The sequence below is a fragment of the Branchiostoma lanceolatum genome, chromosome 2 (genome assembly GCF_035083965.1).
Source record: "Branchiostoma lanceolatum isolate klBraLanc5 chromosome 2, klBraLanc5.hap2, whole genome shotgun sequence".
NCBI lineage: Eukaryota > Metazoa > Chordata > Leptocardii > Amphioxiformes > Branchiostomatidae > Branchiostoma > Branchiostoma lanceolatum.
Genome location: NC_089723.1, coordinates 8,796,181 through 8,818,766, shown reverse-complemented (window position 1 = coordinate 8,818,766; position 22,586 = coordinate 8,796,181). Strand labels below are relative to the sequence as shown.

The 22,586-nt window shown below is 42.2% G+C and overlaps 2 protein-coding genes across 2 annotated transcripts; both read right to left on the bottom strand.

Annotated features, from left to right (window-relative positions):
- Positions 1–3,937: 3,937 nt before the first annotated feature.
- On the bottom strand, positions 3,938–6,907 carry LOC136427376 (mesotocin receptor-like). Its single transcript, XM_066416205.1, has 2 exons — positions 6,590–6,907; positions 3,938–5,199 (listed from the first exon to the last, which is right to left on the bottom strand). Exon 2 carries the CDS (start codon positions 5,159–5,161, stop codon positions 4,718–4,720), a length of 444 nt encoding a protein of 147 aa, XP_066272302.1. The 5' UTR covers positions 5,162–5,199; positions 6,590–6,907; the 3' UTR covers positions 3,938–4,717.
- LOC136426806 (gonadotropin-releasing hormone receptor-like) lies at positions 5,636–21,369 on the bottom strand. The gene is made up of 4 exons (XM_066415529.1): positions 20,947–21,369; positions 17,944–18,102; positions 6,590–6,785; positions 5,636–5,658 (listed from the first exon to the last, which is right to left on the bottom strand). Exons 1-4 carry the CDS (start codon positions 21,367–21,369, stop codon positions 5,636–5,638), a joined length of 801 nt encoding a protein of 266 aa, XP_066271626.1.
- Positions 21,370–22,586: the final 1,217 nt, after the last annotated feature.

Sequence of the window (22,586 nt, the reverse complement as noted above, 5' to 3'; positions counted from 1 at the left end):
GCACGGTTCAGTTGAAGGTTTGGTTTGCAAATGATGTTCTCGCACGTGGATATAGTTTTGTTTGCCACGATACCTAAGAGTGAAATGATACATTAGTTGTGTTACAGTAAGGTGGTATCTGTTTCTTTTTCTGACATCGGGAAACATAAGTATCATATAACGGGGGGCGCCCTAACATCGCACGCGCTCTAATTATAACATCGCATGGATTGCTTACTGATCATATTATGTATAATTATAATATGCACCAGTCATAAAGTCTTATATCTTCTGGCGAATGTACGTAGGAGATCGTGAAACACAGGTATTGTTTTTGTAATTACAATTATAAGGTTATTTAAGATTTCAAAAATGAACATGTGTGAAAAAGTGTTAATAGTACTACTTTTTACTGTAAATGAGACACTACAAGCCTGCTTTGCTATGTATTCCATGAAAGGACTCATCACAATGATGACCGCTACAATCCTGAATAGAGCAATTCTGCGGCCTCAAGCGCTTTGCCCGTGTAACGTTACACTCTAAGACTCGGTAGACTCTTAAAAGAGTTTATCCAGTTGCTTGACTTATTTTGTATTATGCAATATTCTGCCAGGATGTCTGATCGTGATCGACGTTAGGTGTAGGAATGCTGCAGTTGTCAATAAAGTCGCTATGTGGCGTGGCGTCGCCGCTACATTAAACACCCCCTTCAAATGCTGAAATCACGACACGGTGCAGAGGTGTTCTCAACACTGGTCGGAATCTAGACAACGACATTCGGCAGAAAGTCAGTCTAAAATGTGTTCATATCCCATCCAGTGTTGAGAGCACCTCAGTACCGTACCGTAAAAAAGCTGTCGTCCGCCCGATGTCGGCAGCCCCGACATCGCGAAATTAGCCGTGTAAATCGTGCCTAAGTGCTAACTCGGTGAAATGAGTTTAATGGGGGTGTTAAAAAACAAAGAGACACCTTAAAAGTCCGAGGCAGTCAGACAACCAGATTATAATCCTCCCTACAGACCTGGCTAAGGCATGAAAGTGTGATGACCTTGACATGGAATTGAACTCATATCGTGAAACCTCTCAGTGCTTGTTTGAAAAGATCTATGTTTAAAAAAATCGAAGGATTTTTTGGTTGAACTAAGGAATCTGTCGTCGTTTCGACGTTTTTTACACACAATGCTGAAAACTACAAAAAGGAAGCTCAATTTCTAAAAGCATTTTCCAAAGTGAGTTTCAAATCACAGCACACTTTACTTCATTGCAATTCTGTACACCCTTTTATTCTTCCGTCTTCTTCGATACCGTTTTAACCACATGAAGGCAATTTTTCATATGAAAATTATCATCAATCAATCATGTTTCACGTCAACGGAACCCCGTTCTGCTGCTTTAATTATAATTGTGGTCTATTGCTATCGCTTCCCCCATCTGTCTCTTATTCAGTATTTTCTCATTTATCAGCTTTCTCAGTACATGCTGTCACTTGTCAGGTGCCCTTAGCAAACATTCTGATGGATCATTTCAAAAATTACTACCCCGCTGTTATACACAATAACTGACATATGTTTTATTGGGGTTACCAACACGCATAAAGAATATAAAGGCCAAAGCCGGTGGGAGTAAATACTACAAACAGGTCTCTTGCCAATGCCAATGTGTACAACATTCACAACGTTAAGCGTTTTCCTCTCTTGAGGACAAAAGATTCGACTCTCACAAGACGTCAACAGACAAAACCGTAATATAGAATGCTGGCAACAAAGGATATGAATTGTACATATTCTCTCCGTATATATTCACTACTGATGATGAAGTCAATCAATCAATCAATCAATCAAGCCTGTCATTTACGTCATCATGTTAACAAGTACGAATGAATGGAATTATCACAATCGACGCAAATGTCAAAGCTAGACATATGATTTCGAGCACAGCACTGATCAGACTTGCAAAGATAAGACATACGTGATGAATACAGTTAAGTACACAATACGCCATTAAGTTCAAATCAACGGACTGGAACGCGTTCAGAAACGTGCCTGTAAGATCGTGTATTGGGTCGCCAGTATACCTCGTATACGGTCATTAGAGCACTTAACCTGCAAACTCTTTCTGACCGCAGACACGACCTCTGCTTGAGCTTTGCTAACAAAGTGAGACAATCGCCACGTTTCTGTTCCTGGCTCACTTCAGTACTCTCAAGCCAGGGGTACTAAACGATACACCACGAGTGCGAAACCTCCGCTGGCTCAACTTCTTGGTGGACAAAAAGATGATCTGTTATTCCGGATGACAGTAACCTTGCTTTTAGTAATGTCGAACATAGATTCAGCTTTTAATTGTGTTGGTCAACGTCTCAACGATTATTGGGACGTATGAACTGTTAACCACGTTGCTTGTACATAGTAATATTATCGTGTCGACTTTACTGTATACGTTATTGTAACCTGCGGCGAATTTCAGTCTCCATACTGCAATGCCATTTTGTTCCATGTTTTTATTGATAAACCAATTACTACAATTACTACATTACGGTTACATTAGGTAGAATATCTGACATCAATATTGTACCGGAAAACGTTCCCAAAAGTACGATTGAGGTTTTTATCTGGTTGTATACAATCTTTCAAACATTGATATGATGCCTCCTTTCCGAAATCATCTCGTTGGTAACCATGGTAACGTTATAACAAAGCGCCATGCTTCGTCCTCAGATTTGACCGCTTTACTTTAGCTTAAAGCCCCCCTCTCACTGGACCCGCGGCACGCTGGGGGCGTCGCTGCGCCCTAAACTGGATGTGTGTTACCCTTGACTTTATAAATGTAATATCATTCAAAACGTACAAGAATGACCAAAAAGACAGCAAAACACACAAAGCTTAAAGCGATTCGTTTTTTGTCGACGAAATTCGTTGAGTGCTTTGTCAATTCGATCGTTAGCGTGCCGCGGGTTCAGTGAGAGGGGGGCTTTACGTACATCCGTACGCGTTTATACCATCCAACGTTAACGTTAACTGTTAACGTTAATATAAAAGGAAAGTCTCGTGCACCGCACAATGATTTTACAACTCAAGTAAATAGGGTCTTGTGTTAACAACAGGAGTAGCTTTTTGTGTGTTGTTGGTACTCTCCAAGCAGAGGTTGGTTGAGAAGATCATAACCGTCTTATCATATGCCCCGTTTTCTTTACGCCGGCCGCACCAACGTCGGAAAGAAAACGGGCAAAATGATGAGAAGGTCAACCAACCAACCTCTGCTTGGAGAGTATGTAGTTGGTACAAATAAACCAGTTAACGAAGTTCCACATTGAACTGTATGGACTATGGACTGTATGACAAGCTGCCTGTTAGTGGAAGCCTTTATGACCACATTGCATAACCCTCGGATCCTGACATATCCTGAAGTATCCTGACGTGATCCGGAACCTAAGATCCGGAAGAATCGGAACGGATCCGGGGCCCTCTATTTCTCGGCAGGCTAATGGGCATCCAAATATTGCTTGGGACTCAAGGTACCACTTACATAACTTGTGTAAGTACGTACTTATACAACTAAAATATGCAAGTGCTACCTTGAGTCTCAATATTTGGATGCCGATTAGCCTGCCGAGAAATATAGGGCCCCAGGTCCGTTCGGATTTTTTCGGATCTTAGGTTCCGGATCACGTCAGGATACGTCAGGATATGTCAGGATCCGAGGCAATTTCGTGCAGTGCCCGTTCTTGTATAACTGTATGCTGCCCTGATCTATGGCTCCTCCGCTTGATTAGCCTGCTCGGTCGTGCCTTAGAATCACCTCGGCGTCGGCACAGTCAGCCCGAGACGTTCTGCCGGGCCAGACCATTAAATCACCGCATTGAGTCCTGTCGCTCGGTCGGCAACCCTGTCAAATTAGCGGGCTCCCAAGCTGGCGGCCTTCTGCGAAATACATCCGTTAAGTCTTGGGTGTTCTTTATATGGATCCGGCAACTTGTTTGAGTTTATCTTAGAAACACATCGATCAACTAACGTCTGCGCCATGATTGATTTGTCAGCTTGGTCGGTAACGATGTTAGACCGTTCGTTGCTGAGGAAAGATCACCGCCCCAATTACGCTCAAGTCACAGCTTGTTACACTAACATTTGAGTTACATAACCTGTTACATAATCAAAAGTTACATCAGCGGATAGCTGTGCAAAGTATACCCATGGTATCCTTACTGATGATTGAATGAGCTGATATTTTCTTGTCCACAACCATAACCGTTACGCTCCAGCTTGTTATGATTACATCAACAGATAGAATAGCCTGTTATGAGGCTTATTTTGGATCTAAATAAAATCAAACTCAAACAGATTATCACATCACTGGATAGTTTTACAAAGTATGTCCATGGTATCAGTCAGCACGTCGTTTATCTGTACTGAATGTGCATGTGCTAGTCATTGATAGCTGATTCATGACTAACTGTTGAATGAGCTGATATTTCCCAGTCCACAGCCGTAACCGTTAGGCTTCATTTTGTTACATCAACAAATGATCACATTACTGGACAGCTTTACAAAGTATGCCCATGTTTGTTACATAATCAAATTATCAACGTAACTGTATTTGCTGTGCATGTGTTCATCATCGGTAGCTGATTCCTGACTGACGGTTGAATGACCTGTTATTTTACTGTCCACAACCGTAACCGTAGAATCCAGCTTGTTACACCAACAAATGACAGCTTTGCAAAGTACAAATGTATCAGTCAGCACGACGTTTCTCTATACTTGCTGTGCATGTGTACGTTATTGGTCGCTGATTCCTGACTGACGGTTGAATGAGCTGATAGTTTCCTGTCCACAACTGTTAGTCTTGACGGACTCCCGCTGACACAGCTGTGGTTGTTGGTGTTCTTGACCGTGTAGAGGACCTGTAGGGTCTTTGAGCGGGTCGTGTTGGTCTTGGCCGGGGCGCGAAGAAACGTGCTCAGCCCGTACACCATGGGGTTGACGCAGGCGTTGGACATCCCGAAGAGATACAGCAGATCGGTGAGCATCCGAGACACGTGGCTGGTGTCGAAGTAGTTCACCCAGAAGAGGTGGACGTAAAATGGCGTCCAGCAAACCACGAAGGCAGTGACGATGCCTACAGTCATCCACAGTGTTCGGATCTTTGCCCTGGTGAAGACTTGCTCCCTCCTGGCGTCCATTTGAGACCGGATGTGCTGTGAGCCGGAAAAGGCGTTACCTGCAGAAATAATATGTAGTTTTACGCCAAAAACAGTTACTCATTGACAACCAACTGGCAGAGCTAGGTTTTATACCAAAACTCTGAATAGATATGTTAATGAGGTCAAGAAAATTTCAGATGGTTCAATAGAATAAGTTAAGACAAGGTTGTATGCTAATGAATCAAAACCTGGTTCTGCCAGATCTCTCCTTAGTCACTGACGAAAGATAGCGGTTGCTGTCTGAAACGTCTTGACTGTTTCAAAATTTTAAAGACGTATCTTATTACCTGGATGTACCTTCATCAACGTAATGTAGTTTTAGTAACATTCTGCCAAGAACTCTCAATAGACAGAGATTTATATTTCAGGCATCACATAAGCAGATTGATTTATATTTTAGACATTACATAACATACATAAGCAACTTGAAAAGGGATGCTGGATTCAGCAACTTCACCACAGCAGAGCTTCGCTCACTGATGGAGGACAGGGCCGAGTGCAAAATAATAACTCATTGTTCCTCGTGTTGGAATCGCTAAATTTCCCCGTTTCAGGTTCAAGGTCCAACATAAGCAGATTGATTTCAATTTGAGACATCACATAAGCAGATTGATTTAGATTTTAGACTTCACATAAGCAGATTGATTTAGATTTTAGACATCACATAAGCAGATTGATCTAGATTTTTGACATCACATAAGCAGATTGGTTTAGATTTTAGACATCACATATGATGGAGATTGGTTTAGAATTTAGACTTCTAATAAGCCGATAGAGATTAAGCAGAATCTATTTTCTCACCATTTGTAAATACTACACGTCAAACACAGTAAAGGACGAAACAAAATCTTATTTCAAACTGTCCTTTCTATGACAGAATGGAGCTCTTTAAAGAGACCAGGAAATTCCATCCTGATTTCTCCGCGTTTTCATACAAAGTGAAAAATCATTTCCTCTTAACATCATCAACATGGCCTAACATGATAATATACTTCTAAATTACGCTCATTTTATAAATACAATTACATTTATATTATTGATAATAACCTGTTTATTGCAACATTTTTGCCAGTTGCCTCATTGCAAGTAAAATGAAAAATAAATGCTGACTTCTTTTGATGAATGAAACATGGCCTTGTTTCTGCAATGTTGATTAAATGAATAAACGTTAAGATGGAAAATGAAAAAATGAGACTTGAGTGTGTGGGGTTCTTTTACGTGCAGAGGTTTGACGTTTGAGTCTTACGCCCGAAGCTCCCTCATAAACGGGGAAACCGGCTTAACGTCGCCATATCCGAAATGACAAAAGCAATCCCTTACAACATGTCCGAGCTGAGCCGACCCTAGGATCGAACTCGGGCCCCAGGATGCGGAACAATCAAACAAAAAACCAGCAACAATACTGACCTTTCGACCTCGTGTTCTTGGCGATGCGGAGGATGATGCAGACGTAGGCGGTGATGATGATGGCGAGCGGCAGCGGGTAGATAAGGACGAACGACGCCGTGTTGTACAGCTGCTTCTGCCACTTGGCGCGGTAGAAGTTGAAGTCGACGCACTGCTCGAACCCGGGGACAAGCCGCTCAATGTGAAAGATGATCGCCTGTACAAAATGACATCACAATTTTTCATATTTCATGTGTTATTGAAATTGTACAAGGTACAATACACGTTGGACACAGGCAGATATTGCTGGTGTCGTGACCCACACGTAAAACATTAAAGAACGCGTAGCAAAACATATATTGACAATAGTCACAGTTAAATAGTACGTAATGATTCATACTTAATAGACAAATGTTACAGACAAATTAGTTACTGTTTGTTATCTGTTGATACATGTTGATGATACATGTTTAATGGGTTAGATATATGTAGATTTCTGATTATTAGCATTCTATCAGCGTTTGACATCAAGTCCAAGATAAATGTTGAGAATTTTGTGTATCCCAATAAGCTGAGACATCACTAATACAGACATTTTTCGTCTACGTCCTCTGGGGATAAATTTTTCTCATATGCATAAAAGAATGTAGGCTTTACGCAATGTGACCGCTCCAGGTGGAGATGCACACTGTCCAGGCAGCTCAAATCAGGAGAAGCCAGGCTGATGCACAGCGCAGAAGAAAAGCGGATCCGCAGAAAAGAGCTTTGCAACAGAACTGAATCAGCTTACAGATGTGATTTATGTGGCAGCGACTGCCATTCTCGTATAGGGCTGTTTAGCCATAGTCGATGCTGTAGGGCTGATGTGAATTAGGAGTTTACCATGGTCAATACTGACCTACGGAGGCCATATATATTCACGCTCCTTTTTGTCTATCGGCATGGGAGGTGCTTACGCCATGTTCCACAGTTGACTGGTTGTCTCTTTCTTTCAGTCCATCCACTGAGGATCACGGCTTACCCCGCCTGAAGCGAATCGTCCATCTTCGCCAGAAGTAGTCGCTGTTATCGCTTCCCGTGAGCTTTACCAAGGAAATGGAGCAGCAAGGGGCATACGAGATAAAACCTGTCTGCCTGACTGCTAATGACGACAGTTCGTAACTCCGTGTCATTAGTCGTTAATGACGCATGGACTATAGTCCCGTCGGGTTTTCATGGCAGTTAGGACTGACAGCTCTGTGGTCTAGCAGGGATAATCAACAATTAACGTCGCGTCAATACTTCTCAGGGGTGTCCCTGTGGTGTAGTGGTCTGCGCCTTCTGCCTCTCACCACATCTTGTTCAAATTACTTGGATAAGAAGGACTGGGGTTCAAGCCCCAGGTAGGACACCTCTGGGCAAGAGGCGCATTGAGTCATACCAAAGACTTTATAAAAATGGTACATACTTCTGAAACAATATGGAAGTTAAACGCACTTCACTGCCAGAGGACTAGCCCCCTGCTACAGTGATTGCACCACAGTGTGTCCCAGGGCTATGAAACGGAGATGGGCACCGCCCTATACATCAATAATGGTGTGGGAGGATTTTAACTAACTAACAATACTTCTCAACTTCTTGTCTGACAAAAAGCACGTGCACTCGACAGAGTCTTACCTCCGCTGAGATGTTCTGGCATCAATGATGCAGAACTGAATTTACTTTGACTTTTTCGTTACTTTGATCAGTTATTTCTTTTCACCTGTATGCTACTCTTGTAATTATTAGTTCACTTCTGTTGTTATTGTTCTCATTTTTTTAGATATCATAAGTGGAACATTTCTGTAAGCACTTTTTGCTTTTTTTCCAATGCTCATTAAACGTATGTGAAAATATAGATAAAGAAATATGTGAACTGTATCGTTACCTGAGGAATGTGGTAATTATGTATATGAAGTGACTGATCTAAACTTCTTGTATGGTCTGCGTTTCTAAGCTTGTAGCTTAAACGATCTATGTCGTGCCTACATATCTGAAAGCACTGTCTGAGATTCACATTGCGCTCGTTCTCATTTAAATGTACACATTTTGTAGCTTCCGTTATCGTTTGAAGTAAGACGTTTCTGACATTGAGATTTGTCACGCATAAGGTTCCAAACTGTCGTTTTTAAAAGCAAGAAAAGTTTTAAGTCGTCATAAAAACGACAGTTTGGCACCTTATTTGTGGGAAATCTTAGTGTGAGGAATGTCTTACTTCAAACGGTAACAGAAGTTTCAAAATGTGTACATTTAAATGAGAACGAGCGATTCGTATTCCTGTGTAGTCAAGAGTAGACAGGTCAGAGTTACAGTAACCGTGAATTACTACCGAGAGCTGTCTTGGGGCATTTCTTTAAGGCGACGCAACGGGGCGATCTTGAAAGCATTTTGAACTTTCATTTAGCATTCAGTATGGCAGTAGCTAGACAATCAAGTGTAAAGGTCTATTTAATTTGTCTAAAGTGCTTTAAAGTGGCTTTCAGTGATGTTGACAAGCGTCAACTGACTCTACGGTCCTCCTGTCTTCATTATCTTGACGTGCTGGTTCCACCTGTAGCGACTACTCTTCTTTTGAATTGAACATAATGACGTCTGCTGTACGTAATAAAGGGTAACTATCTCACTTACGCTCCTATTTCACTAAACGCTGCGACCGAGCGATTTGATAGAGCGCTCAACAAATTTCAAAGATGAAAAGCGAATCTTTTTACGTTTTGTGTGCTTCGTTGTCTTTTATATCATAATTTTACATCTTGCATCATATCCCACTCATGAAATTAAGTATGTTAGCTGGTATTCAATCAAGTGCAAAGGTCGATTAAACATTTCCAAAGTGCTTTAAAGTAGTTTTAAGCGATGTTGACAAGTGTCAACTGAATCCTCTGTCCTCCTGTTTTCATTATCTTGACGTGCTGGTTCCACCTGTGGCGACTACTCTTCTTTTGACGCGCAATGACGTCTGCTGTACATTAAAAAGGATGACTATCTCACTTGCGCCCCATTTCCATTAAAGGCTGCGACCGAGCGATTTTACAAAGCGTTCAACAAATTTTATAGATAAGATGTGAATTATTTTACGTTTTGTGTGCTTTCTTGTCCTTTAAATCATAATTTCACATATTGCATCATATCACAGTTATGAATTTAAGGGGCACACAAATACAACTTTGGTCATTGTACGGTCGCTCAGCGCTCAGAGTTACAGTCTTTGTGAATTACTGTAAATGTAGAAATGTTCGCGGTGTTTTTTTATATTCGCGATTTTCGCGGTGAACTTTCAGCGCGAACTTTAAACCACCGCGAAACTTTTTGCCCACCTATGACTGAAGCACTACTATTGTTTCAAACGCGAACTTATAACCCTCGCAATCACGCCATTTTCTCCCTACTACGAAATAAAGACCACGCGGACTTAAATGTATTTACAGTACTGAGAGCTGTCGTAAAGCATTTCCGGCCTTGGGGCACTGAATGCAGCGAAAATGAAAGCACAAGGAACAATGTGAATGCCAGAGCCATTACTCTTCTAAGTTAAACACAACCGGAAGAAGAAAAAGAAAGCATTCTGAAGTTCTCTTTAGCATTCAGTATGGCAGCTGCTATTCAATCAAGTGTAAAGGTCGATTAAACATTTCTAAACTGGTATTAAAAAATGACTTCAGTGATGTTGACAAGCTCCAACTGAATCTTTTGTCCTCCTGTCTTCATTACCTTGAGTGCTGGTTCCACCTCTAGCGACTACTCTTCTTTTAACATAATGACGTCTGTTGAACGCAATAAAGGGTAACTATCTCACTTACACTTTTTTCCACCAAAGGCTGCAAACGACCGATTTGATAGAGCGCTCAACAAATTCCATAGATGAAAAGCGAACCTTTTTACGTTTTGTATGCTTTGTTGAATTTTTAATCATAATTTTACATCTTGCATCATATCCCTCTCATGAAATTATGTATGGCAGCTGCTATTCAATCAAGTGCAAAGGTCGATTAAACATTTCCAGAGTGCTTTAGAGTAGTTTTCAACGATGTTGACAAGTGTCAACTGGATATTCTGTCCTCCTGTCTTCATTATCTTGACGTGCTGGTTCCACCTGTGGCGACCACTCTTCTTTTGACGCGCAATGACGTCTGCTGTACGTAATTAAGTGTAACTATCTCACGTACGCTCTTTTTTCCACTAAAGGCTGTGACCGACCGATTTGATAGAGCGCTCAATAAATTTTATAGATAAGAAGCGATTCTTTTCACGTTTTGTGTGCTTTGTTGTATTTTAGATCATTTTACATCATATTCTAGTTATGAAATCAAGGGCCACACAAATGCAACTTTGGTCATTATATACGGTCGCTCAGCGCTCAGAGTTACAGTCTTTGTGAATTATTCTAAGAGCGGTCTAAAAACATTTCCGGCCTTGAGGCACTGGATGCAGCGACAATGGAAGCAAGAGGAACAGTTTGAATGTCAGATCCATTACTATTCTAAGATAAACATAACCGGAAGACGAAAAAGAAAGCATCATGAAGTTCTCTTTAGCATCCAGTATGGCAGCAGCTATTCAATCAAGTGTAGAGGTCGATTAAACATTTCTAAAGTTGTTTTATAAAAATGACTTCAGTGATGTTGACAAGCTCCAACTGAATCTTTTGTCTACCAGCCTTCATTATCTTGAGTGCTGGTTCCACCTGGCTACTCTTCTTTTAACACAATGACGTCTGCTGTACGTAATAATGGGTAACTATCTCACTTACGCTCCTTTTCCACTAATGGCTGCAACCGAGCGATTTGACAAAGCGCTCAACGAATTACATACGTTTTGTGTGCTTTCTTGCCCTTTAAATCATAATTTCACATATTGCCTGATATCCCAATTAGGAATTCAAGGGTCACACAAATACAACATTGGTCATTGTACAGTCGCTCAGCGCTCAGTGTTACAGTCTTTGTGCATTACTGAGAGCTGTCTTAGAGCATTTCCGGCCGTGGGGCACTGAATACAGCCAAACATAAAAGCAGCTGTGAAATAAGCAAACATATTCAGTAAATTGAAAAAAAAGTAGAAGACGGGTACTAATCTCGTAGAATGCAACAACGAGTTTCAAATTCAACGATGAAGATGTGACAAAAGAAGACTTGTTCGGAACACCATTCTTTGTATGCTTAGTCATTTGTTGTTTAACCCCTTCTGGCCACTTAGATTTTACAATGAATGCAGCTTTTTTGACAAACTTTATTTGCATGCTCTCATCAGTTTTGGGGTTCCCAGAGGATGCCATCCATGTAATTGACATAGCCTAAAGCCCCCCTCTCACCGGACCCACGGCACGCTGGTGGCGTCGCTGCATCCTAAACTCGATTTGTTGTACCCTTGACTTTATGATCATATGGGAATATCATTCAAAACGTACAGTATGACCAAAAAAACAACAAAACACACAAAGCTTTAAGATATTCGTTTTTTGTCGATGAAATTCGTTGAGTGCTTTGTCAAATAGATTGGCCGCAGCGACGCCGCCAGCGTGCCGCGGGTCAGTGAGAGGGGGGCTTAACATCTGAGATAGAACTGTAGCGGCTTGATCTGTGGCATAAACAGTCAAACAGTATCATAGGTTCAACCGTGAAATTGCCTTAGCTTAGCCTGTGGCAATTCCAATCAGATGATAGAAAACAACTTGGCTTGATGTCCTGGCAATATGCTTTTCATATAAAGTAGCTCCCTGTTTGCACGCTTCATTGTCTCGAGATGTTATAAGAAGTAACTTCGTTGTACTGGTATGATGACAACACGGCATAATGTGTGGTCAAAATTGTGCAGGTTTTTGCAGGCTTTCACTAGATTAAAGCCCCCCTCTCACTGGACCCGCGGCACGCTGGCGGCGTCGCTGCGGCCGATCGAATTGACAAAGCACTCAACGAATTTCATCAACATAAGACGAATCTTTTTAAGCCTTGTGTGTTTTGTTGCCTTTTTGGTCATACTTGTAAGTTTTGAATGATATTCCCATTATAAAGTCAAGGGTAACACAAATCCAGTTTAGGACGCAGCGACGCCGTCAGCGTGCCGCGGGTCCAGTGAGAGGGGGGCTTAAGGGCGCAGTCGTACGTCGTCGAAGGATTTCGTTGTCGTAGGATATTTAAGTAGGCTGTGACAGAACAAACCACCAATAACTGAATAAGGATCTAAGACAACTTTTTCGATAAGAAGACAGCTGAATTTTTGTAGGACATATGCAACACTGTCCCAAAAAAGCCTTTAGTTTGTGATAGTGCGACGAATATAACAGCGCCTTTACTCTGCGAGAGGCTTTCAACATCTTAACGGGTTACAAATCTTTTGCGTGATCTGATTATTCCCGAGTGCGCATCATATGGAAATCCATTTAGAGCTTCTTGACTCAATTGGCGAAGAAACAAGTTCATGAAATCTCAAACGTATCTTCTCGGCGAGGGTAGCATCCAACTGTGGCGACGAAACATATACCTTTAAATCGTTCCCATTTTGGAAAATCAAATGGCGATAGGACGGTCAGGATAATCTCCAAGCAAATTTATGCTCGGGTCACATTTATAATCCGGGGCCCGGCCGGGTAGTCTTTGAGAACGAAAAGTATGATATAAAACACAGCAAAAACACAAAACGTTCCCAAAATTATTTAAGAGCATAGCGTGTGCAAATTTATCACATATACTTTGATTTTTCGTTTCCGCCAACAGCCCGGCCGGGCCCCGGTTAGGAAATGTGATCCTAGCATTACCAGGGCAACACAGTATCGAAGTGGCCCCGGATTCGGTCAGATACTTTTGGTCCTTTGGATACCGTCTTGTCCCGGTAGATTTGCTTGGGGATTACGTCTGGATAGACTGGTAGCAATTAGCTTTTAAGGGATTAAGTATTACATGTATCTGTCCATCCGTTAGACACATCGCCCTAGTTACCTACTTTTCAAACATCATTATCATCGATAAACTAATGATGGTGAATTCTAACAGTTCTCACAGCTAATGCTTAGGTCACAATTGGAAAAAGGGGCCCTGCCGGGTAGTTCCCGGGCCTTCTTTTGGCACTTCCTGGCGTGACCCCTACGTGGCCCCGTGGGGCACCCTGCGGCTACCGGGCTTTTTTGGGCCCGGCGGGGACCCGACACAAATTTAGTTCTGACTTAAATTCTACCCGGGCCCCGCGGACAAAACGACGCCGTGACATCAACGTGACAACACCGCGAGGTACCCCTACGGGTGCCGGGAGTCCACCAGGACAAGTAATTATTTGTCTGTTTGTTTGCTTGTTTGTTTGTTTATTAATTTGCACAACAAGAAAATCTATAATACATAATACGATAAACAATAGATAAAAACAGGTTTAGGAGGAGGGAAAAGCGTATATAGCTTATCTCATCTATCGGCCATCGTCCGGGACTAAATATATATATATAATGTCCTTGCTTATACTAGGCCCTCCTGATCTATACTTCTCAAACTTGATTATGAATTATAAATAATATAGCAAAATTATACATAGAATACGATAACTATAGATAATGATAATAAAATGATTAATAGTATAGATTAACGTTAGATAATAACTGAACATGTGACTACTACATGTTCCTTCCCTTTCTTTACTACAACAGTGGGCTATGATGGGTTTTAATGGCACTTTCAAACGCCAGAAAAATGTGATTGTTTGTATACTTATTGATATCGCGGATATCTAGCATTTTTTCTCAGCGAAAGTCAGAAGCAGTTGCTATCCTTGTGAATTTCTTTTCGAGACTTATAAGAGGATGTATGATTGTACGGTAGGCGCATCCGCAAACAATGTTACAGTTAGTATATAAGACTGTTGCATATTATATAGTTGTGAGAATCTTTGTGGGATGATGTATTCGAGTTTCACAATAACATCAATTATTTCAGCAATTTTTTTTACTTATAGCAGAGATTGGGCTTTCGAGTTTAATTTTTTATCTACTATTACCCCCAAAACGTTTCTCTTGTCTATTAGGAACATTTTGGCCTTAATGATATCATAACTTTGATTTTTACTTCAGAAAATAAGGCAATCTGTCTTTGTAGACTTTGTTTGGAACTTATTTGCTTCAAACCATGTATTTTCCACATATCTTGGTTAGTCAGTTCAAGGACATTATATTATGTCCTTGGCCAGTTGCATAAGAGAATCAAAGTTTTTGTGGGAAAGGGATATGTTGGTGCAAGGACTTGGTTGGTGACATCGCCAAAGAGTATAGAATTAATTATGGCTATGTTTTGAAACAAACCAAGTGCACAGAGCCAGTGTGTGTACTTCTTAAGACCGGGTCAAGTGTGTGACGTTACAGATCAGGTGAGCAGAACTAAGGCGTAAACTTCGTATATCGTGTTTCTTTTTGAGCTCCAGTGCGGTTTTATATACCCCCAAGAGTGCCCACGAGGAGCCTGCCAGATGCCCGGCCTGGATGTCATAAGTACCAGGTACCTTGTCGGACCCCGCAGGGGTCACTACAAGACATCGTCAGAGCAACTGACGGGTTCCTACCATAGACCGACCAATGAAGGTGATAAAATTTTACAAAAATGCCGCGAGTGCCTGCCGGGACCCCTGCAGGACAGCGTGAAGGAAACTTTTAATTGTGACCACGACAGCCGGTGCCCCCCAGACGTCAGAGCCCGGCCGGTGTTACATCCCCGACGGGCACCGGCGCAATTGTGACCTAAGCATAACCAGGTTATGCTTCTGTCCCATTACCAATCCTAGTGGGAACGAAAAATAAGATATAAAGGACAAAAAAAGACACAAAAAGTAAACAATTTCCCCCTAAACATAATTCTTCTTTTATTTTCTTGGGATGCAGTTTTTTTCGTTTTCGCAAACAGCCCGGCTGGCTCCCGGATTGGAAATTGGTCTGTCTTGTTCTCCTTTCAATGTCAGCTATTCGAGTAAACAACTACGACCACTTAAAAACGCCTCCCACTTAAATACTAGCGAGGGCGTCTCCTCGACACAACCCCTCTTGCATTAGTGCTGCCTCAAGGTGAAGTAATCCCACGAGGTTTCACCGTCAGCAATTTAAAAATGGACTTAAAAGACATGAGGTCCTAAGATGTAACTCTGTGAACCGATGGGTTTTAGGGACGCGTGATCTGAATATTACATATGTGCGTGTGTGTGTGTGTGCTAGCGTGTGCCTGTCAAAATTCTCTCCAAATGACTTTTAGTTGATTGATGGCCTATAAGCTGTGGACATTTAGTACAATATTGTGACAATTCTTTACATGGCAGATAAAATCCAGTATTACCGTTTGAACAGGGGAGCCTGGATAAAATAACTCACCGCCATCGTTCAGGTGTTACTTACAGGCTTTGTCATTTGTTTTTCACCTCACGAGTGCCAGGTATACTCAATAAAACTTCAGAAGCATAATCCTCAACATTGTACTTCAATAGACGATTGTCAGTCAGGTTGTAAAGCCCCTTCCCTCTCACTGGACCCGCGGCACGATGGCGGCGTCGCTACGTCCTAAACTGGAACTGTGTTACCCTTGACTTTATAATGGGAATATCATTAAAACGTACAAGTATGACCAAAAAGACAACAAAACAGACAAAGCTTAAAAAGATTCGTTTTTGTCGATGAAATTTGCTTTGTTAATTCGATCGGCCGCAGCGACGCCACCAGCGTGCCGCGGGTCCTGTGAGAGGGGGGCGTAAGAGACATGTAACAAGCGTGACTAGAGTATTCCATAGGAGGGCCCTGCGTTTCATCAAAGTCGTACCAGGATTTTGATCCGTCCCTCTAAGGGCTTCAACACTCAAACAGAGATAAGACTAGAGAGAACATATTGAAGATGAGCTTAAACGTCTTTTAAGTTTTACTTCACTTGCCACCAATCTACTGTGGAGCCTTACATATAGATCAGATACAGACATCTCTACACGCCTCCTGAGTGCTATGGCAATTCGATTGGCCGCAGCGACGCCGCCAGCGTGCCGCGGGTCCAGTGAGAGGGGGGCTTTACACACCCTTTCCACTAGAAGATGAGACCTCGTGCCGCTGAACGACCAAAGATTTGACTTATCGCTCAAAGAATTCTCGCTCAAATGTAAAGAATAAATTTGCTTAACTTTTGTATGTTTTTTGTCTTTGATTTCATGCTTAAATTACATCTTATGCCAATTATGAAATCAGAGGTCACACAAATCCAATTTTGGTCGCAGTATGGTCGCTCGGTTAATCAGATACAAGATAAATTCATTGAACATTGCAGTGATGCCACTGACTTAAAAACCAATTAACAATGATTGATATTCATCAAAAAGAGATTTGCATTGATTGCGCCGCTTTGTGCAATTTTACATGTTTTGACAAGTTTGCTAGTTTACGCAATAGTCCCTTTCCGGATACAAGTCACGTAGATTCTCGCCCATGCGAGATCTCGCGAGCGCGCGCGAAAACGAGGCAGTCCCTGACTCCCCCAAGATCCCAAAATGTCGTCTGCTGGCTATCACATAGCTGGTTCGTCGTCTTCCCGGTGCAGCCCGGAGAGCTCTAGAGGGGGGAGTTATTCTTCAATAGATAATAATTTTAGGAAGTAAAACTGAATACTTTTTACAGTATACAATAAAGTACCCACTAGTCCCGTGAGCTTCAAAATGCATTCAGTATTCTACTAAATTCCCCAGGTGCCCCTCAATTTTCTAAATGATTAGATTAAACAACCTTCACCTATGACTGAATACAGTGTACCTGACAAGGCCTGACAAAAGTCAGGTTACAAAAAGAATTTCAGGGGCGATAAGAAACATTCGTCTTGTTATGTGTTCTTTTATATCTTGTTAACAACTGGCCTTCCAATTGTGCTTATTGCCCCTCATTTATGTCAAAAAATATTCACGATGAAGGAATTGTGTACACGCATAAGTAATACATGGATAGGGTCTAGTGAGTATCATAAGAAAACACAAACGCTTTACAAAACACAAGTGGAATTCTGTAAAAAGTCGGCTTATTATGCATTCATTGATGATTGATATGACCGATTTACACACAAGTTTTCGGAGTCGACTCGGGGCTGTGGGTGAGGAGCTTTGGGTCACTCAAATTGAGTTTTTCTACTAGAAAACGCTACTTGAGTGGCCTAGGGTTCTCCATGCATAGTCCTGAGTCAACTCCAAGTCGACTCAAAAAGGGTCCCCAGAAAGTAAGACATGGACCGAAATGGAACGAAATGGAACGAAATGGAACGAAAAGGAACGAAAAGGAACGAAAAGGAACGAAATGGAACGAAATGGAACGAAATGGAACGAGATGGAACGAAAAAAACGCGTGTAAACCCAGCCTATATGATGAAGATGAATACCTGTGGGAAGCTGAAGACGGCACTGAGGACCCAGCAGGTGATGATCATGACTTTGGTGCGTTGTGGAGCCCCGCTCTTACTGAAGGGGAACAGCACGGCGACCGCCCGGTCCAGACTGATGGCCACCGTGATCAGCGTCGACTGGTACAGTCCAATAACCTGTAGATAAGCACACAGATCGGGTTATTAGGTCCAGAAGATGCTATCATACATTGAGCTTTATTTGAACTTCTTGCTTGAGGGCTTATTGCAACATGAATTAATGAATGAATGAATGAAAGACCTTTATTGTGCATTCATGCCCCGAGGGGCTAGGTACAGGTCGTCTAACTTAACACATGGAACATACAAGAATAAAAATAAAACAATACAAGCTGTAAACATATAGAGTAGACAAACGTGTTATTAAACTAAGCTAGTCCAGTAGTGTCGACTTCTTCTCGCTTCTTTGTACATGTGTAAATGTATGGACAGACAATATTTCTTGTATAAGGATTATCCAGGCGTAATAAAGATATGAATTTGTCTGTTGCATTTAGATGTTCGAAATATGGGAATTTTTCTTTGATTATAATTAATGTTTATGCATTTAAGCTTGCGTGGTTTTGATTTCGCGGTAGGGAGAAAATTGTAGGCTCTATCAGACTAACCGCGGCGGCTATAGGGAGAACATTTGCCGGGGGGAGTTGGGCCATGGAGGGTTTCATTCGCAGGCCTATTGGCCCCTTTCTCGGTAGCCGACTCCCTTCATACAATTCACTCTATGTAGCAAATTTCTACTATTTTCCCGGCGATCCGCGGAGCCTGGTAGAGGCTAAGAAAATGGATTGTTCACGGTAGTTTTTAGTTCGCGTTTGAGACAATTGTAGACAAGGGGGTAGGATGGCAAAAACATTTCGTGGTGATTCTAAGTTCTCGGTGAAGAGCTTACCGCGAAAATCGCAAACATAAAACCACCGCGAACATTTCTGCATTTACAGTAGTACATATTAATGAAAAAGTATACAGACAGTGCAAGATACCAATGGAGGCAAGTGGGACAAGTGGCTGATCTAATGAAAATAGCTTCGGAATACAATCTAAGCTTTTTGGGTTTGACTTCTTCTTTGGAAGCAGTGGAAGACGAAGTGTCCCACTTTTGCTACAATTAGTTGATCTTAGGAAGATAAAAGTAAAGTGTTGTAGTTTTCTGTACATTAATTGGATCGCTGAGAGAACAAACACACATTTGACCAGAAGGCTTTGGACGCGTAGCCAGTGAAGATCGAACAGATGGCGCCACTGTCAAAACATAAAAGCGAAGCAAAATAAAAGAAATTGATTTCCAATAAGATTACATATACTCTTCCCATCATCACACAACGGATAGATGTATGGATAAAAGATTCAAAGTTTAAGATTAAAGGAATGATCAAAGCCACCTTCTTTAGTTCTTTCACCGATAATGCAACGCAGTCATCTCTGTCTTCTATTATATAGTAGGGTAACACTGTTTCTAATTTGCAGGCCGCCAAATGTCAAACGACTTCGATTCTGTGAGACGGCACGGTTGTTAGAACAAAAATCAAAGCGTTTTTCTGACAGTTGGCCTTTCATTATATCACGCAATGGATGATGCTGTAAGTTTTAGTCGATATTTTCATGACGAATCAGCGCCAGATTGCTACCTGAGTCTTCAGCTGAGGACAATGTCCTCACCGTCATTTCTTTTGGATAATAGCAACACTGGGGGTGTCCCGGTGGTGTAGTGGTCCGCGCTTCTGTCTCTCACCACATCTGGTTCAAATTACTTGGACCAGAAGGACTGGGGTTCAAGCCCCAGGTAGGACACCTCTGGACAGGAGGCGCATTAAGTCATACCAAAGACTTTATAAAGATGGTACATACTTCTGAAACAGTATGGAAGTTAAACACACTTCACTGCCAGTGGAATAGTCCCCTGCTACAGATTGCACCATAGTGTGGCCCAGGACTATGAAACGGGGATGGGCACCACCATATACATCAATAATGGTGTGGGAGGATTCTAACTAATAGCAACACTGCTAAAGGGGAAACTGGCAGATAGTGGGCTGGATGTTGTTATTAGTTTTAGACACTTTCTTGTAAATGCATTTAAGAGACCTGTTGCAGCTACATCTAGGGCAACATGTGACGTGTAACACCCTTTTAACTAGAGGCGACCGCAACATTTGACAGGTAGTTAAACGAATTTCACAGAAAAAGAAATAATCCTTTTACGTTTTGAATGTTTTGTTGTCTTTAAATCATACTTTTAGATGGCGCATCACATTTAGGATCAAAGCTCATCCAATTTCGGCAACAGTACGGCCGGCCGCTCAACCATCGCCACTAATGCTTCGGTCCCATTTCCGATCCGGGGCCCGGCCGGGCAGCTTGTTAGAACGAACATATGATATAAAAGACAACAAAAGACACAAAACGTTAACAATTTACTCCTATCCATATATTTTTGATATTTCTTGATATGCATTTTTATTTTAATTTTCCGTTTTCGCAAACATCCCGGCCGGGCCCTGGATTGGAAATGGGACCAAACCATAAGTCATCATGCTCTCTAATAAAAATGCCAATGTGACTAGTGCACACTCATCACACAAAATTCCTCAGGCAAAGACAGGTTAAACAAGCTGCTAGGGGGGGCCAACTCTACATCACTTCTTTATTACATCACAAGCTATCAGCCACCCAAAAATCAAGACCATAGCACGTCCAGGTCAAAAGATACAAAAATGGAAGTTCTGCTGCAGTACCAAGGTCACATACCAGGGGACCCAAAATCAACCTTGAACTTCGGCTTCACAACACCTGCCCACATACCAAATATCATCGTCATCCATCAAGAGGTTCCTGAGTTATTCTGACTACAGTAGTGCGGAAACACAAACACACACACACACAGACACACATACACATACACAAAAACATACACACACACACATCCAAAACTATATCTCCATTTTTATGGAGATGATAGAATACCTGTAGAAACTTGATAACCCTGCACATGACTTCCCCGGCCTTCCACGACACGGTGGCGGCCCAGGCGGCCTCGGACGGCATGGTGATGAAGGTGACGAGGGAGTCCGCTAGGGTGAGCTGGAACACCAGCGAGTGGAGCGGGGTTCGGCTGCGGGAGCGGGACCGCTGCATCACCGCCAACACCGACACGTTCCCCACGGCGGCCCACAGGAACAGGAACGACGTGATGATGACTTTCATCAGGTGGTGGTCGCTGAAGGTCGGTACGTCAGGATAGGACGACATCGTGGAATTCGTCACGTTGTCCATACCGGTGGGGTCTATGAGTGGAGTCAGTGCCGATGAGATGTACGCCACTTCGTCGGTCGGAAGAACTTCGTAGGTCAAGTTCACGAACGACCACCTTCCCTTGGTGAGAGCCATGGTTCTGTATCAGTATCCGTTTCTTTATAGCCGGTATAACCGCCCTTCGACGTAACACACCAGCTTCGCGGGTACACGGCGAGGCAGCAGCTGGTTATAAAACTGAACGACCTGTCACACCTAGCCTCTGCACATCCAAATGTAAGCGTTGTTTTAAACTACTATATCTGACGATTGTGCTCCTACAGTACTTGGTGACAACGAGTTCCACTCTACGATAGTTCTGACTTAGCCTCCACCAGGCCTTCTCACGGGCGTATGGATCGTAGAATTCGTCAAAGAAAGAAAGGAATGATTGGCCAGTAGAGTCAGTCCACGGTGAGCGTCAATATTTCGCCCGCGCTTGCAAATGAAACCCTCTGGTGGCCAAACTTCCCTTGCAAATATTCTCCCTGTAGCTGGCGTAGTTAGTCTGGTAGAGACTATACTAGGTCCTGACCACTTCAGTAGCTGATAATGTTCTGTGCCACTGTTGACGCCTCCAGTCCTGACACTTTGGCAGCCGCTGTCTTTCTGTACGAATGTTAGCGCTTCGACCAGTTGTGACCACTACGGAAGCCGCAGTCGTTGTGTACCACTGTCGGTGCCACCGCGCTCAACACCCGACTGCCGCCTACGCCTAATTTTAAGCGCTCTCTACTCCGGGTGGCCGAACCAACTTATTATGGTGCAGACGTCACCACTGTTAGCGTAAGGTAATGTTGTGTTTTACCAGCGCTGCTTTTGATTAGGTTAAAATGCGTCCAACTGATCATCATTATGCAATACTGATTCAGTATTGCATAGCTTAGATTCTACTGGCTAGTTAATTTAATCTATTACAAGCTACACGTAAATTCTAAGGCTTAGACTTTACGTGTAGCTTGCAATAGATTAATGTAACTAGCCAGTAGTATTTTACAACGCATTGCCTTACATTGTACATGGTGTCTTCTATCAATATTGTATAGCTTATGATATGCGTGTAGATTGTACTAAATTGATGCAACTAGCCAATAGTGTTATTCAATGATTTGCCTTGCATTGTACCTGTTATAATTGTTGTGCAATAAACTTTGACTTCGGTTCAAAAGTTCCAAGTTTAATAATTCTCTTCTTGACTAAAAATTCTTCCGAAACCGAAAATCATTTATCTGAGATGCATTTATTGCTGAACCAAAACACTATCAAAATTACTCAAGATCATGACATTCATACACTTCACACCGGGCACCAAT

Coding starts and splice junctions, on each gene's coding strand:
- LOC136427376 (XM_066416205.1), bottom strand. CDS start 5,161: ATGGACGCCAGGAGGGAGCAAGTCTTCACCAGGGCAAAGATCCGAACA.
- LOC136426806 (XM_066415529.1), bottom strand. CDS start 21,369: ATGGCTCTCACCAAGGGAAGGTGGTCGTTCGTGAACTTGACCTACGAA. Junction 18,103..20,946: donor GGGTTATCAAGTTTCTACAG/GTATTCTATCAT, acceptor GCTTATCTACAG/GTTATTGGACTGTACCAGTC. Junction 6,786..17,943: donor CCGTCTTCAGCTTCCCACAG/GTATTCATCTTC, acceptor CATTTTGTACAG/GCGATCATCTTTCACATTGA.